Here is a 17482-nt window from a genome sequence, read left to right as displayed (position 1 = left end):
TATGATTAAATCAATGGCAGGTGCACAAACAAATGGTTAACAATCTTGCGGGGGTAAGCAAATATGAAATACAAAGCACAATGGGGCTAGGTCAACCACAAGCAAACAATGACTGGGGAAAATGCTAAATTGCTATGAACAGAGATAACTAAGGGGAAGTCTTCTTGTTTATTGTTAAGAATATGCGACGCAAATTGGGGTCATTTAAAAATAATACTCACATATTTTCATTTTTATTCGCAAAGCTATGTAATGCTGTTGAAAGTAACACATGATCAAATCTTTGATTACAGTGACCTCTAGTGGAGACATTGTGCAGTCCTACTGAATGCTTATTTTCTTCTTTGATCAACAAAATAAAGTTACTGCCAAGAAACTAAATGGATGACTACATAATATATAGAATATAAAATGAATAATCTGAAAATAGATCTTTTTTTGTGAGAAACCCTTTGTGGCACTATGCAATGTAATATAAGGTAGGCTAATGAAATATTCATACCTTGACACCGATGGAAGCTTTAGAGGTTTGATGAGTGGACTTCACATGGACACAGAGCCGAAGCCACAGGTCCTCCAGATCCAAGTTAAGGGCTAAAGACACATTTCAGTATCAGACACACAAGGATTTTTCTGTAGATGCAGATACTCCAGGGATGTTTTACAGTCTACAGAAGTAGAAGTACATGGGGAATTAGTAGAAGTGATTAAGCAAAACCATTTAGTTATTAAATGCGCATATTATGGTTTTCCTTTTGTTGTTAATGGATGAGGCGGGTTAACAATAAGTCAGCTGTGTTCCACTCTTTTCTGGGAAGACTCTTGCCCATGTAAGTTATAACCTAGAGAGATCTATGTTGCTTTGCCCAAATACTATACTGAAATTGCATACTCAACTATTTTTATAGTATATTTGAACTTTAATATATATTGCATATAGTTTTATATTCCTATATTTTGCTGTTACAACATTAGGCTACTATTTCTCCATCTCTCTCTTATTTTAATTTAACACAACTACATAGGCCTCGACGCAAGACATTCCAGATCAAACTCACCTTACATGTCCCTGAGAGTGGAAATGCAGGGTCAGATCAGGACAGCCGTCAGTAGGTTTATTTGAAACCGTCTACACTTTTAGACAGATATCAAAGAAGCAATTTATGTCAAAGCAAAAAGTCAAATCCGTCACCCTAATAGGCTGTGTGTGAGCCACCTGCACATGGCTATAAATCACATTAAATAGGCTCATCAAAAAGCTAAATGTGTCTAGGCAAAAGGCAAAAGTTTAAATATATATATATATAAAAAATGTGAATCCTCTTCATAACAGTCAGCACTGCACTGCTGTGTATTAAACATAATAGGCCTACATATTGTCTGTAGTATACAGAGCTTAGGAAAACAACATTTACACATTTCAATGGAAATACGTCCTGTTTTATACCCCAAACTGTCAGCTAAATTGGGACAATCATATAATTTGCGTGGTGCAAAGCGCCACTTGCTGGACAGATCTGTGTACTACACATCTCAAGTAGTTGTATATTACAGACACTGTGCACATACAGAGCTCATTTGTGAACTGAGACTTTTTGAATAATCATGAATGATCATTTCTTTCAGTCGCATTTGGAGTTGACTTGTTTTTATTCAGAAATAAATTCAACATCATTTAAAAACATATTTGTGAATCACAAAACAAGCAACAGATCTTGAACAATTTACAATATAAAAACCAAACTGTACATTGAAATGTTTCCAATACACAGTATTGCTCCTGCAGCACGCAAATATAGCATTCATAACAGTATATGAAAAGTATTATTAGCAACCCTTGACAGGTTTAATACACACAGTACATAAGTACTTGCCACACAATTCAACCTGAGAAAATATGTTAAAACATACCAGCCCACTGAGATACAGTGCAAACACTTGAAGAGAATCCTTTAAACCTAATACGCTTGTATTCATCAAGTTAACATTAACAATCGTTTTGCCTCTAAAAAATGAAAATTGGTCCCTGAGAATTACAAAGTTATAGAGTAACAATAAAGGTAATAAATGTAAAGCATCTCTATAACAGAATGCAAAAAGCATTTGGCAAATTTGGGTAAAAGCAAAAAGAGACAGTGGTATCTTATAAAGAAAGGCCACATGATTTTTACATAGGGTTTTGATGATGTCTTGGCTAACACACACTTCAGTACAATTGTTCCTTTTATGTGCTTCATACAGTTGTCTTGAAAGCAGCTAGACAACTTTTTGATATAAGTTAGTCACTTAAATAATGCTCCTTCAGATTGTTTTCTTCTAGCTGTAGTGCAATTATACTGTACATTCCTCTCAGGATGAGTGAGCCCTGGCCACATGTTTACAGGAGTTAGATGTGTTTTCCTGTGAGGAAGAACAGGGGCCGGTCCTCTTTGGAGTTTGCAGTCTGAAACTCATCGCTCAGTCTGAATCTCCACTCCTCCTCCAGCTCAAGTCTGCCCACTGTGTGCCTCAGGGAGCTACGGTCAGCCCCGATTACACACAGAGTCGCACCTACAGGTACACAGCACAACACTTTATTTGGCATGATATCACATTCTTATATATGTGTCCTTGACTTTTGCCTTTATTCATTTATTTACAATTCATAGTGATTACATGACATGGAACTGATTAAAGGAGCCATATTAGGCTTTTTGATTTGTTATAATGTTGTTTCCTCAGTATAAACAACAGACCTGGAGTCGTGTTTTGTTTCATTCACACTTGTTTAACACACAAATCCTGCATATTTAGGCTGAGTTCATCCCTCAAACAGAACACACTGTTCCACCTTGTGATGTCAATGTGGTGATAAGGGAAGTGCCCCACTGTATTTTTAAACACCAATACACTAGGATCATTTGGATGGTTTCAGCCCTGGAATTTCCAATCTCTGCTGAACTAAAGGTGAAAGGTAGCTGTTAACTTGAAAACTACAGCACAAGGTGGAACAGAGCATTTTGGAGATGCAGACAAACTAATAAGGATTACTCAAACATGTGTGAATGAAACAAAACACAACTCCAACTCCTATGTTTTTGGTGAGGTAACAACATTATAACATGACTTAAAGTTAACAGGAGTCAATTTTGTGTAACATAGGACCTTTAACTACTTAAGTCAGTTCTACCTTTGAGGAAGGTAAACTTCTTGAGGAATCCAGGCGTTACAAAAGAATCAGTGAAACAAAGCAAAAGTCCACTGAAAAGCAGACCAGTGGTGGTGATGTTAATGGCATGAGGTCTTGAGCTAACAAAACACACAGTCACCTGCACAAGGGGAAAATATTATTAGCCAGGATAAACAAACAAAAATAAGAACTATGTGAGTATACAGAAGTGAATAAATAGTACCTCAGGCCCCAGGTTGAGATAACAGTCCACAGAGAGCACGGGGTGGGCGTAGTTCTTGATGCTGAGCGGGAACAGTTTTTGGCTCGTGTGCTGTAGGTATTTCTCCAGGAGCAGTTGAGCCGGTGTGGCTAAAAAGAGGTGTTTACTGTCGGGGGCACAGACGTACTGTGAGGGGCCCACTGAGGTTGGAACATCTGTCATCTTGGAATGGAAAATAAAAATAGGACTTTAGAAGCTTGCATTAATACTAGCATACAATAATTTATGCTGTAATAATTCTACAACTTCTAGACATGTTTTTTTCTCTTTCCAAAAAGCAGCTGTACAAGAATAAAAATATTTTCAAATACAATATATTCACAAGTTGGAATGTTAGGATATAAATCCTCAGGATTATATAGATCACAATGTAAATGTACAAAGTAATAAATAATAACTGTGAGAATCTAGAAGCAAAAAAAGTCAATTTGATTTAATTTATAGGACAAACAATAAAACTCATATTTTGTACTTTTCAGAATCAGAAAGCTGCAGGCACACCACAGAAGTGGTTATTTTAAGGCAATATGAAGGAAAGAAAAGAATTTCACTATTTCATTGGTCACTGTGTAATAATAATAATAATACTACAAAAAAATAACAATATTATTATGTAACACTAAAGTTTTGTATCATGACATCCCTAATCACAAGGAACATAACATGGGGCCTTGTCAATATGGAGCAACAGACTTGAATATAATGTAGAACAACTATTGACTTTTACCTTGGTCTTGATAATAAATGTCCTGTATCCTCCAATAGCGATTTGCTTCTTCATGACACTGAAGCCATTGAATCGACAGAGGAGCAGTCCAGCGCTGTGGAGCCTGAGGGTGAAGTCCACGTCGTGACACGTGAAGCGGTTTTGGTCGTACTGCACACTCTGACTGCGGTCCACGTTCAGTAGGAAAAAGTCGTGAAGGTGGCCCCGAGAAAAGGGACCCATGTGTTTAAAACCTGCAGGTAACACATCAACTTAATATTAGGCGTGCCAATATTACTTGCTTAATCAGGTAACACTTCTCGCTTTATCTATTCATGTGAAAATAATGAAGAGTAAATACAAAAAAAAGAGTAAATAAAAAATAATCACTGTACTTGCAGTTTCTTTGTAATACTTAAAAAAGTCAAGTAAACTTAAATGTAAAGTAGGGCTGCACAACAACTGAAACTAAATTGCAATTTGGGTGAAGGCTGCAATAATTTAAATAATAGCATATTCTCTGTAACGAACAATATATCCAATCTTTTAATAGAAAATCTTGTTGTACTTGTAGTTTGAACATGGAAATGTATGGAATTTTTGGGTTAGTTTAGCTGTTCATATTTCAGTTTTCTCTCAAATGTTAATGCTCATGGATCTGAGGCTGTTTACACATGTGAGCACAGAATCCTACTTTTAAAAATTCTAAATGTAATCGCAGTACTTAATACTTACATCAGGTTCACTTTATCATTCAGAAAGTTTTATTTCATGCAGCTGATCCCATACAGTATTTAAGACATTTTACTTTTATTTGGTCATGATGCCAAGAATTGTTCATAATTCACAATTCTCAAAACATGCTACCTATTTAAAATATGTTTATAGTTTCAGATCTCTTACCTGTGAGTCCATGGCTGCTCCATTTCCTGATTCCACACAAACTATAATGGGTTAGTTCAGGACAAGCCTCCATGTGCTGTACGACCTGTTTCAGTGATACACTGTGCTCCACTGGGCCACTAAGACACCAGAGAAACTACTTAAATCCCACCATATTTATTATAAACACCATAATCAATCTGAATATGTAGTAAGTTATATACATTAAGTGAGCAGACTTACTTGCGAGCGTCCACATCCACAGCATTCCACATGACACACGAGTCATCTGCCAGGATGATGAAGGGCCACACGTCTCCCGCGGGGCCCCCACCCTCCGACCGACGGCTGCGCTCCAGCTCAAGGTTATGGTACGAAAGCTCTTTGATCAGAAAGTGAGCTGCACCTGTCACCAAAAAATGTGAGACTAGTATTCGTAAAAAAATATCAATTGAAAAAAATATCAACCTATAAAAACAATATGGCATGGAATATTAAAAATTTACTATGGGCTGAGATTATTTAAAACAGACAAAGTAAATTCATTTGTATGGTTTTAACTAAATTATCAAGATAATAATTTAAAGATGCATTACATAACTTTTCTGAAGGAAGGTACACAACGTGCTTGTGTCGGATGTTCCATAGCATGGCATTTTTCTCAATTACATGTGCTTTTATTGCTCAAAAATACCTTGAAATACATGTATTCTTACTGGGAGTGAGGTCACCTCTCCATAGTTCTGACCTATAACTGACCTGGTGGTGTCTCCTGATGTCTCCATGGAGAATAGATTAGGTTTAACGACATAGTGGATCATCCCAGGCAAGAAAAATACATCTCCATGGAGACAAGCAAGTGTACCTTCCTCCAGAAAAATGCAGAACTTTACATACTGCACAACCTTAACTGTACATGTTAAAACATGTAATTACCTATCCCAGCCCCATTGAAGACAGTAGGCAGAACCAGCATGATGTGGTTTGGCCAGTACTTCTTATAGACAGCCATCTCATACTCCTTAACCACCAAGATATGCAGATGTGAGGCTCCATCCATTGCATGAAAGAGGTTAAACAGGCCATGTTCATGACGCCCTGTGGTTGGGGTGAAGATGGGGCTCTTGATGCTGTCTGGACTCTGCAAAGTATCAAGAAACAAACTGTATTACATGAATAGAATACATACACCAGCTGCTATAAGAATCTCTATATCTACAGTATAATTATTCAGCAATAAGCAGCTTATAATATTGTATGTACTACCACCTAGTGGATAAATAACAGAATTGCAACTTCCTCTACTGTTTTTTATCTATTGTTGTGAAAGTATTCAAAATGCAGGCCACTAAAAACAGTACCCAATCTGAAGCCAGTGGCAGCCTCATGCCCTCCAGCTGCCCTCCATGTTTGTTGAAACTGAAGTAGTGCTCTTTTGACTTTGGGATGATGAAGTACAGCTGGATCTCCTCTCCGAGCAGGAGGTGCGTAAATGTGAAGGCATGCAGAGTCGACTCATACATCTGAAACACAGCACAACACAAAATAGTCTGGTAAAACACTGTGTTAAGTCCAGGTTAGTGATGTTTTTATACGTTAGTTCTGCTGACCTGGTATCTGGGGTTGAAACCTAAATACTGATGACATTGTTCACAATGGTGATAGGTGTTGTAAGCGGCATATTTGGACAACTTGATTCTGGATGTTCTTCTGCGCAGGTACACATCTTCCTGACGGACCTGAGATTCTTTGAAAGGCAACAAAGAGTCAGTACAATATCAGACAGTACAAAAAAATATAAATAAAAGGCATGTAGTAAATCACATTTATGAAGTATTTTAAAGTAATTACTTTCTGTGCTGGGACTATATCCTGGACAATAGACAGCACTGATGTCCTCGTACTTTGGGTCATGGATGTTGTAGTCAAAGGGCATTGTTTTCATCACATCTGTGTTTGGCCAGTGTGCGTTTGATGAGTGGTACTGTACTCCTTCTGCCTGGCTCACTAAAAGTGAACACAAGCCAAAATATATTTCACAATATCCACATTCATACTGTATATACTAACTATGCAAATGTACAGTGTTACTTACAGTAGTTAATGTCCTCTTCATCATAGATATCCACCTCCATTAGTCGGATCAACATCCGAGACAAAATACCCAGAAAGTGAAGATATGCCCCTGTCTTACCCACCTGAAAGTGGAAATCAATCAGAATTATTTGGAAATAAAAAATACATATATTCTATTGAGATAGTCAATAGTAGAAGCGTACCTGTGGTGGGCCACTTAGGAGCAGGCGGCGAGGGTGGAAGTTGTCACACCGGCCTTCAGTGCGGTTGCTGGTGTCCATGTGATAGGATCGAGGGACTGTCCACTGCCGGTAATACAGTGACTGTTCTGTGCAGGTCATCATCTTACTCAGCAAAGGCCTGACAAAAAAAATATGTTTTTAAAGCTTTACTGGTCACACAATTTCACAAAATCAAAAAGTGTTTGTACCTGAAGCTGCTTGCCCATGCTACAGATATGTGTGGTAGAAATGATGTACATCGAGGAAGGCCACTGCTGTCACTGGCCGTGATTATATCATAGAGAGCACGGGGGAGGAGCACAGAGGGGGGCCTCATCACCCCACGGGCCCACGAGCAGCTCAAATGGGGGGAGGAAGAGCGAGAGTCTGGAGAACTGGATTTGGATTTTTGCCACTGAGGCAGTCCAGGCACCATTGGCTGAGTTGTCTGCACTGGGGGCACAGTCGGCTGCTGGGACACCACTGGGGCCTGTGTTTGGCACTGTGCTTGATTTTGGTATTGTGCTGGCTGGGGGTGTGGGAGTAGCTGAGAGGAAAGCTGAGGAACAATTTGAGTTTGAGGTTGAGCGAGAGTCAGTATTGCTTCTGTAGATCCTTTTTGGACAATGGCTGATGAGGTGTTTTGTGAAGGCAAAGGATCCATGACCGCATTATCTGAGCCTGATTGAGTCTGATGGCTGGATAACAAAGGGGAGTTTTCTGTAAAAGAAAGGGAATCTGTACAAGCACTACATGGGAGACAAGTTGTTGTGACTACTGTATGTAATTCTAATACTTACCACTGTCCTGCCCCTCCTCTTCTTCGTTCTCTGAGCTGCTGAGTTTTTCTGCGTCGCTCTCCAGGGAGTCACTTCGGGGTCCATTGTTGTGTGGTGGTCGAGATTCTGTCTGTACAAGGTATGCAGCCAGGCCAAGCTCTTGTTCTAGAGTAGTGCGCTGAAGGTAGGAGCAACTTACCACTCGAAGGTCACAATACTTTAAGGATCTGTGGGTGGGAAAAATGACAACTCAATGTTGCTTGTAGGTGGTTTGTTCATTTTTATTTAAATGTTTATTATTTTCATCTTATAAAATAACATAACATAAATACAATTCAACAGAAAAGAGAACCATGTGTCTATGGTGAGCTGGGACACATGACACTACAAATTATAAACTATAAACCAAAATGTGCCACTCCTCTCCTCCACTTAATCTTCTCAGCATCCCCTCACACATGCAACACACTCTATTCTCTCTTTCTTTAGTTTGATTTTTGCCATGTAAGGTTCTTGCAAGTGGTTTATTGTTTTGAGTTGCTATGTCCCCTTTGCATACCTGGGTAGTGATTCTCCAAGTGGCTCAGCTCCTGATAAAATAAGAATACAGGGAAGAGCTTCTAATTCGAGATATGTGCGTGGGACCCAGTCAGGCTCCTCAATCTTTAGCCAGATCTGCCAGAAAAAAAAATCAATCAACTTAATAGTGAACGTATAAATTATATATAAATATGTTTCTTATTGATTACATTCTTATGAAATATCCAAAACATAAATTCACAACGCTTGGAGGTGATCATTTCTATCAGCAAACTGACCGAAGACCTCACTGTATTACAACTAAATTTTTTTGTTTCCCTATCATAAATATTATTGGCTTTTAGAATGTGGTGATGTCATCTGAAAACCAAGCAATACCTTAATTCGGTCAATAAATGTTTGTCCAATATTCAGTGCATGGTTAGGATTGCCTAGGATGATCTCAAAGCTGTCCTCCAGACCTAGTCGCCTCCTCACTCGGGATAAGCGTTGGTGGGCCCATGCTGCCAAAGCCAAAGACGGGATCCTTAATAGAACCATGTGTCCATGGTGAGCTGGGCACTGCTGAGCTGCGCTGAGCAGTGACTGGACAATCTCCAGAGTTTCCACAGATGTGTGTTTGTGAAGACTGTGAGAACTGTTTATTCTGCCAGAAGCCGCCATCAGAGCAATGCAATAATGCTGGATCAAAACAATGGTACGGATTACAGCGCTGTGCAGCTTGGGAAACCTGGTGACATAGTAGAGTTATGTCATTGACATATGATATGAAAAACCTCTAAATAAATTCATATATAAAGATTTTTACTTTACCTTTCTTCAAGAGCTGTGGCCATGCTTTCAAATGAAGAGTCATATCGCATTAGTGGGAGACTGGCTCCTGAACGGGTTGACTCTATTAGCTCAGACACACCAAAGTATCTGGTTCTCTCGTGATACAAGTCCACATCCTACACATGCACATTTATAAAGTTATATTTGGCCCATTTGGTACTAGATCAAGAGCATGCTGAATAAATTTTAATCTGTTCATACATTGCTGAAAGCAGAGGGCCAGTGGATCTCATTGTATGGACTGATGCGAGTGTACTGAGTCTGTAGTGCAAAGGGAAATGAAGTGACATGGAGAATCAAAATGTTTGGAGAATCTCGGACATGTCTTGAATTTATGAGTTGGTCCACCAAACCCAAACCACAGTCTGAGCCACTGTAGGTTGCACTAAAAGAGACCACAAAGCACACAGGATTTATTCATAAATAGCATAGTCAAAATAAATACTACATTGTTATTGTTCAGTATATAATGTAAAAAACAATATTTTTGGCTCAATACTGTGTGTATCTTTTCTTTGTGGGGAACTTTTCTAATTTTGTTGCTGTGCAATAAGATAAGAGAGTAAATTAAGTTACTCCTATGATTCAGTATTGACATAAACAACTTAAATGTTTCAATGTGCCATTTATTGGAGCTATTTTTTTTTAACAATACCGTACATACGTATGTATAGTATTGAAGTATAGAATATTTTTTTAAATTAATCTGCTTAAATCACAGCTGAAAATGTGTTATTGTGACAGACCTATTTATCAAACAGTTTTTATTAAATTTATTTTGGTGACACAAACCTGCTGACATCCCAGTGAGCATGGTCATGGATGAGAATGTACAGTGTGTAGGAGTTACTATGAGCCTCCTGGATGAGTCTATCAATTTGAGCCTGTGCGCTACCATCCATCTTGACTACATAGCGCTCAACATCCCGTGGACAAACACAGTCCTGTTCCAAACCCCCGAGCTCCCGAAGAACACCTAATAGAGACAAAATGTGTATAATTAGATAACAGGGCAACTATTAACTACACAGGCATACTCTATGTACACACACACTCTAGGTGTGGCCATACCAGCTTGTCAAAGCCTGATCTTGTCAGATATCAGAAGCTAAGCAAGGCCGGGCCTAGGTAGGACCACTGGGAATTCCACGTGCCACAGTGGGGCATCTACATTCACCTACATTGCCTAGTAACAAAGTGCAGGGTGCATGAGTGTTGGTGGTGGTCAGAGGGCCTGATGCCAAAGATTGGCAGCCTTGCTTCTGTCACTCTGCCCCAGGGCAGCTGTGGATTCACTAGTAGCTTGCCCCCACTGATTGTCGAGTGAATAAACAATGAACTGTAAATCACTTCAGGTGTCTTGAAAGGCGCCATATAAATGCAATGATTAATTAATTAACTCTATTAAAGATGCACTATGGAATTTTTTCTGGTCAGGGGGTTGGTCTCTTATCTCATGTTTCATTTTGCTTTGCCTAGTATTTTCTACAGTAAGGTATTAGTCATATCTATTACAGCTATTAAATTCTAGGTGTTTTTATTGCAAAGGATTCTCCATCAGACAAGTTACACACGTGGCTATAGTTCACCTTTACTAAATGTAAAACTAACCCGAGCTCCAAAGATGCAGCACTGTCTGCTGAAAGGTGACCTCAGAGGGAGGGACCAGGATGAGGAAGCTGACCCTGTCAAAGGAGCCCAGGTCCAAGTTCTGTGTGCTGGAGTCTGCGATAGCGCACACATGGGACAGCAGCTTTCTCGCCACGGCCAGTTGGATTGGACGCACCTCTCGCCACTGAACAAAATATTCTAAGAATACAAACAACAACAAAATCAAAACAAATCTAAAGTAATGTTACAAAAGTGTTCATTGTTGAGTGTGCATTTTTGAGTAGTTCTGTATTATCCAGCATTTGAGGCTCAAGACCTCCAAAATGTTTTCATATAACCCACATAATCACATAATCTCCTCCCACTACTCTGTACAATAAAAACATATAAATCAAAATCTGCTGCTTGTAAAATACAGCTATGAGGAGGCGGGGTTTCTCAGTTCCCAGGTTTGAGCAGTAAGTCAATGTTCTTATTATTAAGCCATTTTAGATAAATACCCCAAGAAAGCATAATATGTTGTCTTTAATGTGGAGCAGAACATGTCCCTCACCTGTGCAGATATCTTTGAGGCTGTTGACTCTGTCCTTGACTCGTGGGGCGTCTTTGGAATTTTCTGCTGGTGAATCCTTCTGTCCGTGTTTGTCTTTGGGACTAGGAGTGTTTTTCAGGCTCCTCTCAGATGGCTCCTGTTTGTTTGTTACAGGAGATGACTCGATGCCATCAAATGTAGCACTGTTTAGAATAGAGTCCACATCACCATCTGAAAGGAAAGGTGCATTATATGTCTTTTGTTTAAACATGACAGACTTATGAATCAGATTCAGCAGAAAAGGGTAGAGATACAAACCTTGCCCGAGGACATTACAATACTGTATGAGCTCTTGGGCAAAACCAGTAGAGAGCTGCTGGTTGATCTCCTTTAGACCCTCAGTGGGAGAAAACATGCTCTCTGCCAAAGCACGACATTGGTGCTTGCCTGTGACCAAATAACAACTTTGTAACTATGTAATATAAAAAAATCATAATGACTTTCTCTATGTACAAAACTTCACTATAAAGTCTTACCTGTCACTACAACACAAGATTGGGTTTCTTGTCCTGGTTGAGTGACAATGATGACCACATAGCTTGTGTTTTTGAGATGTCCATCCATGAGTTTGCTAAATGTTAACTGCAGACCCTGGGCCAAAGATGTGACCTGCTCCCCAAGCACAATCAGACCCTCCCCACAGGACGAAGCAGCCAGCTGAGCCAGCCAAGGGAGCTGGCTGGGGGTCAAGGGCTGTTGGCCTTGTGGTGGGAGGGACAGATGCTGTGGAACCCCGGCCACTGCTGCTGGGACCTAAAATAGATATGTACAAGTTAGAAATATGAACCTATAGATTTCTGTTAGATTTCACCGCACTTCAGCGATAGAGAAGGAAGTATGCCTCTAACCTCTAGGCCATAATGCCGGCCTTGTGTGGTGGGTGTCTGGGGCTGCTGGTATTGCCTAATCTCACTCAGGTGAGACTCCCTCCATGATCGCATAAATATCTGCTCCAAATCCTCAATAAGAGGAACTTGTTCAGGGCCTTAAAAAAGAGAGAAATATGGAGGAAATGATTACCCAGTCATCTTTATCTGTTTTCATCTCCTGAGCATTTGATATATATCCTACCCAGTTGAACAAGATAGTAAACAGTAAGTAGTATCTGCATCTCGGTGGATAGTGGCTGGATGGGTGAAGGTCCATAATGCTGGTAGACTCTGGGCAGAGTCTGAGAGCTCAGATAACAGCTGTGCAGCAGAGAGCTGACCAGAGTGTCACTGGTGTTCCCAGTAAACTGAGGGAGAGGCCCATGACCTACGATACAGAAATATTTATAGTCGTCTTCATGAAAACAAATCAGCAAAACTAACAAGGAATAGTGTATTCACAATATAACAGCTGAAAGTCCCATCTCATATTCAGAGCTACAAAGCAATGTGATAACTGTGGGAAACCAAAAAGCCATCTGCTTATTTTTACTTCACCTTACCCGTTTACCTGCTCTGTCTAATGGCTAACAATTATAAGGGGTCATGACCTGAAGAACATCCCACCATCCTGATGCCATTCGCCTTGGTGTAATTTACTGAATATACAGTAAAACTAGACAGAAGGTCTGGGAGGTTCCTGACCTTTGAAGATGACAGGTTGTAGCCTGCAGGTCTGAAGCAGCTGATCAGGGACTATCACAGACAGTCCAGGCACAGACAGGGATGGTAAAGACCCTTGTGATGAACTTAACAGGGTTTCTATCTCTAAATGAATGAAAACAAAGACAAACAAAGGATAAACATATGGTTTAGTTTAAACAACATATGATACAATATATTCGTAATGTACAGGTTATACCTGCCCGGACTCCATTTGTGTTTTGTGATACTGCTAACTGTGGTGATGATTTGGAATTTTCTGAAACTGTATTTGTAGATGACGACTCAGGAGACCAGCCCTTATGTCTTTTTTTTGGTGGGCCAGCATTTGCAGGAACTCCTTAAAATATAAAAATATTCTAAATAAGATGTAATTACTATGAAATAATGCAAACAAACATGTCTTCTATCAAAGTATATCATAGTATTCCTATGTGTCCTGGTTTTAACTGTGCGATATGAACAGGCAGTACAAACAGGAAGGAAGCTTTTCTTTGAACAGGAATGCAAGACAGAAAACAACAAAAGGGACATTTTATAGTCCCTAATATTTAGAAGTAACAGTAAGAGGAAAAGGGAGGAGAAAACAGGGATAACAAAAAGACACCCCTTTCAGAAAGTCTAACAGGCTTTAGTCTAATTAACATAACAATGCCAACAATGCTTTCCCCTATTTACTGTTAACTAACAGAGGCTACGTCACTAACGTAACAAACTAAAAGTGTAAACATGACATAAAGATTAACCTGTAGATGTAACTCTCCCAGGACCAGCCTGGTTTGAAGATGTAGGATTAATAGGTGGAACTGGATCACCACCATTTTGTAGTGAGTGAGAAGCCTCAACAATCTGACTCACTTGGTCCACATGTGAGCCTAAAAAACATATGAGAAATGATTTAATAACTTAAGCAAAGGTAATAAGATATTTTTCTCAGTGCAGCTAGTATTACCTGTGTAGCCAACTGTTAGATGAGTGAGTGTCATGTTTGGTGGTGGCGGCACTGGCATTTGTCCCTCCAACAAGTTAGACTCTAGCTGTCTTATTCTGCCATCTGAAAACACCATGCAAAAATTATGTCTATATGCTGTTTAGCAATCATACTCCATGCAGCTGTACAACAACTCACCACTATGTAACAGATAACCTTATGTCCTGTCAATCATTATTTAATCTTTGCACTCTCCTTCCAATTTCCTGTATATAGCTGAGATATATTTGTATTACTATATTTCTGCATTTTCTTTTTACTTATACAATTATATAATTCTGCCTTATTTGACACCAGTCTTTTGCTAGTTTTGCTACTTATTTTGAATCTATTATTACCATTTATATTTTTGCTCTTCATTATCATACTTATTTTGATGCGTGAGCTATTATGTCCAAATAATTTCCCTTTTGGATACTTTGTGTCCAAGTCCAAGTCTAATATATACTGCATAATTGTATTTATTTTCTGATTTCCAGTACAGCTCCGGGTCCTGCCACTTGCAGAAGTTCTCTGAAGACTGCAGTGGTTAGGTGTATCAGAGATGGACAGGAGCTGGAGTACAGGACTTTGATTGCAAACTTTCTGGAGTGGTCCCAGGGCAAAACATCTGCTACTGAATGTTGACAAGACCAAGGAACTGGTGATTGACTTGGGGAAAAATAGGACACCTTTGGAGCCCGTCTCCATCCAGGGCCATGACTTGGAAATAGTGGAATGCTACAAGTACCTTGGCCTCCAAGTGAACAACAGGCTGGACTGGAGGGAGAACAATAATGCTTTGTGCAAGAAGAGCATGAGTAGACTCTACTTCCTGAGAAAGCTCAGGTCTTTCAATATCTGCAGCAAGTTACTGGAGATCTTCTACCAGTCTGTGGTAGCCAGCGCCCTGTACTTGGCTGTTGTCTGCTGGGGGAGCAGCTCTGCTCAAACAGTGAGAGATACAGGCCTACAGTCATACCATACTCCATACAACTGTACAACAACTCACCTTTATGTAACAGATAATACTCTCTACAACTGTACAACTCACCCTTGTGTAACGGATAACCCATTGTCCTGTCAATCATATCATTGTTGCTGTGACCTCCTATGACCTCTTGTATATAACTGACTTTTTTATATTTTATTACTTATCTTTCTAATTTATTTTGACTTGTACATATACATTTATATAATTATGCCTTATTTGACACCTGTCTCTTGTTATCTTTTTGCTACTTATTTAGAATGTATTATTACCATTTATATTTTTACTCATTGTTATTACATTATATTGTGATGTCTAAATAATTTCCCTTGTGGATCAATAAAGTCTGTCTAAGCCTTTTGTCTAAGTCTAACAAAAAAGCCATGGTTTCTAATTTCAAACCATGGTTCAACTTTCACCTCTGCTTTTTCCCAACCTGTCCAGCTGGCCAGTTCAGTGCACAGGTGAGTTAAGGTGTTGCGATGTGTACATACAAAACTAGGGACAAAAGCTTTTCTGGTTTCTTATTAGATTCTGTGACACTCACCATGCCCTCTCCAGCAGATGGGAGCTCCTTTGACCAGGACTCCATTGTTATTACGATGCAAATTATACTTTAAGTGCTTCTGTTTTTTGGGCTGGGTGCTCAGCTTCAGGTTAATGTGGTTGGCAAACTCTGTAAAATAGCGGAAGCCCTGCTGTCCACAACCCATGCAGTTTCCAAGAAAACCTAAAAGAGCTCCAGATTTTAGTCAGATTTTTTTATTCATTTTTGAATGTTGTGTTACTATCTCTTTTCTCACCCAGCAGTGCATTGCAGCCCTGTTCATCAGGCAGAAAGCGGTGATCTACAGCACACACCAACACGTTGTCTTGGAGAGAGTGAGATTTTACTCCAACCAGTATAAAACCAGGAGGCACATCTAGAGGAGCTGATGCCAAAGATGCCAAACGAAGATCTCGTCCTGCCTGACAGAACCCTGCACCAATAATAAAAACAATCATTATTTACTTATGTAGATTCCTTTGATCAAAGTGGAGCAGGAGTACAGTATATAAACTATACGTACCATCTGTTGTACAGGAGCCTTCAGGAGGAGGCTTCATCTGATATGGTATTGGAGGGCTGTTTGAGTCTGAGCCCTCTTCTTCGTCATCATAGTAATCATTGTTTTCTGCTCGACCTGCAAATATTACAGTCAATAATGCTGTTCTATAAAACAATATTAACTTTTATTAGACAACGCAGTAACTTAGGTTTTATGGACAAGTGTACCGTTTTGTGTTAGCGGCCGCTCAGTTTCCAGATACAGCTGTGCAAACACAGGCCGAGGCACTACAGTGTTGGACCTGAGAGACGCTTCAATGGAGTTATGAAGGACCTCCTCAAAACGCGTGGTCCGCAGCTGGCCTGCATAGGAATTCCCCATTGGTGCCTTGCCAAAGAAAAATAGATGAAAATAAAACAATTTAAAAAAGATAAATATTAGAAATGTGGTATATTGTGTGTTTTTGTGTGGCTTAGAGACAAACCCACAGTGGAAACACACACACACAGATGATTCCAGGCACACGTGGCTATTAACACATAAACAGTACTGTAGTTCCAGAGAGATGGCTCTTATCCACACAGCATGCCATAAAATCAGATGCAATAACAGAGTCAGGGCACCCTGACCTACGGCAGACACAACTCCCTCTGTTTTTTTCTCTCCAGCATCTCTGGTCTCTTTATTCTTTTCTGCTCATAAATTCTCAACCACTTAGAAAGTACTTTTTATTCAACAACCTCACACTGTAGAACTCAATTTGTGAGTACTCATAGGCCTGTCACAATTATTACAATATCAACTTATTGCCCCCTATATGAATGCTGGAACAAGATATTTTGAGGCTCAATATTTATCATGGGTACTTTTTCTTCGCAATAGTGGGGAGGTTTTTGTTATTTTTATGTAATATAATGAGCTCTGAGCTCTAGAGAGTTGACTAAATAACTGCTATGACTGATCATTCTACCATTTATTTGTTGCAGCTCAGGCTTTTAAATTATACTGTCTATTTAAAAATTGGTTTCCTGGGATTATCCTGCTTTGTCACAAAGGCATAAAGTATTTTCAACATTATATTTATCGCAATATTTCTCTGTAGCAATATATCAAGCTTCAGAATGTGTCGATCCCATCAGATACAGTTATTATTACACAAGTCAATGGTGAAATAACTAGACAGGGAGAGACATACCACATCCTTTGAC

General features: G+C 39.4%; 1 protein-coding gene across 1 annotated transcript; it reads right to left on the bottom strand.

The window, feature by feature from the left end:
• Positions 1–2386: 2386 nt before the first annotated feature.
• greb1 (growth regulating estrogen receptor binding 1) lies at positions 2387–16655 on the bottom strand. The gene is made up of 33 exons (XM_055154318.1): positions 16502–16655; positions 16296–16409; positions 16029–16205; positions 15773–15955; positions 14217–14318; positions 14011–14139; positions 13464–13604; positions 13247–13369; positions 12744–12929; positions 12521–12657; positions 12149–12425; positions 11931–12059; positions 11634–11843; positions 11081–11278; positions 10262–10445; positions 9671–9854; positions 9449–9585; positions 9014–9365; positions 8655–8770; positions 8117–8322; positions 7526–8036; positions 7299–7455; positions 7115–7217; positions 6871–7026; positions 6630–6766; positions 6381–6542; positions 5956–6160; positions 5263–5425; positions 5041–5159; positions 4159–4391; positions 3393–3593; positions 3170–3308; positions 2387–2550 (listed from the first exon to the last, which is right to left on the bottom strand). Exons 1-33 carry the CDS (start codon positions 16653–16655, stop codon positions 2387–2389), a joined length of 5889 nt encoding a protein of 1962 aa, XP_055010293.1.
• Between the last annotated feature and the right edge of the window lie 827 nt (positions 16656–17482).

Source organism: Boleophthalmus pectinirostris, unplaced genomic scaffold, assembly GCF_026225935.1.
Source record: "Boleophthalmus pectinirostris isolate CB_2022bp ecotype Guang Dong unplaced genomic scaffold, ASM2622593v1 HiC_scaffold_19, whole genome shotgun sequence".
Classification (NCBI taxonomy): domain Eukaryota; kingdom Metazoa; phylum Chordata; class Actinopteri; order Gobiiformes; family Gobiidae; genus Boleophthalmus; species Boleophthalmus pectinirostris.
This window is presented reverse-complemented; position numbering and strand designations above follow the sequence as displayed.

Excerpts from the sequence above, each read along its gene's own strand:
- greb1 (XM_055154318.1), bottom strand. The coding sequence starts at position 16,655 with ATGGGGAATTCCTATGCAGGCCAGCTGCGGACCACGCGTTTTGAGGAG. Across the intron at positions 16,410-16,501 it reads GCGGCCGCTAACACAAAACG|GTCGAGCAGAAAACAATGAT; the intron begins GTACACTTGTCC and ends TAATATTTGCAG. Across the intron at positions 9,855-10,261 it reads GCTCACTGGGATGTCAGCAG|TGCAACCTACAGTGGCTCAG; the intron begins GTTTGTGTCACC and ends GGTCTCTTTTAG.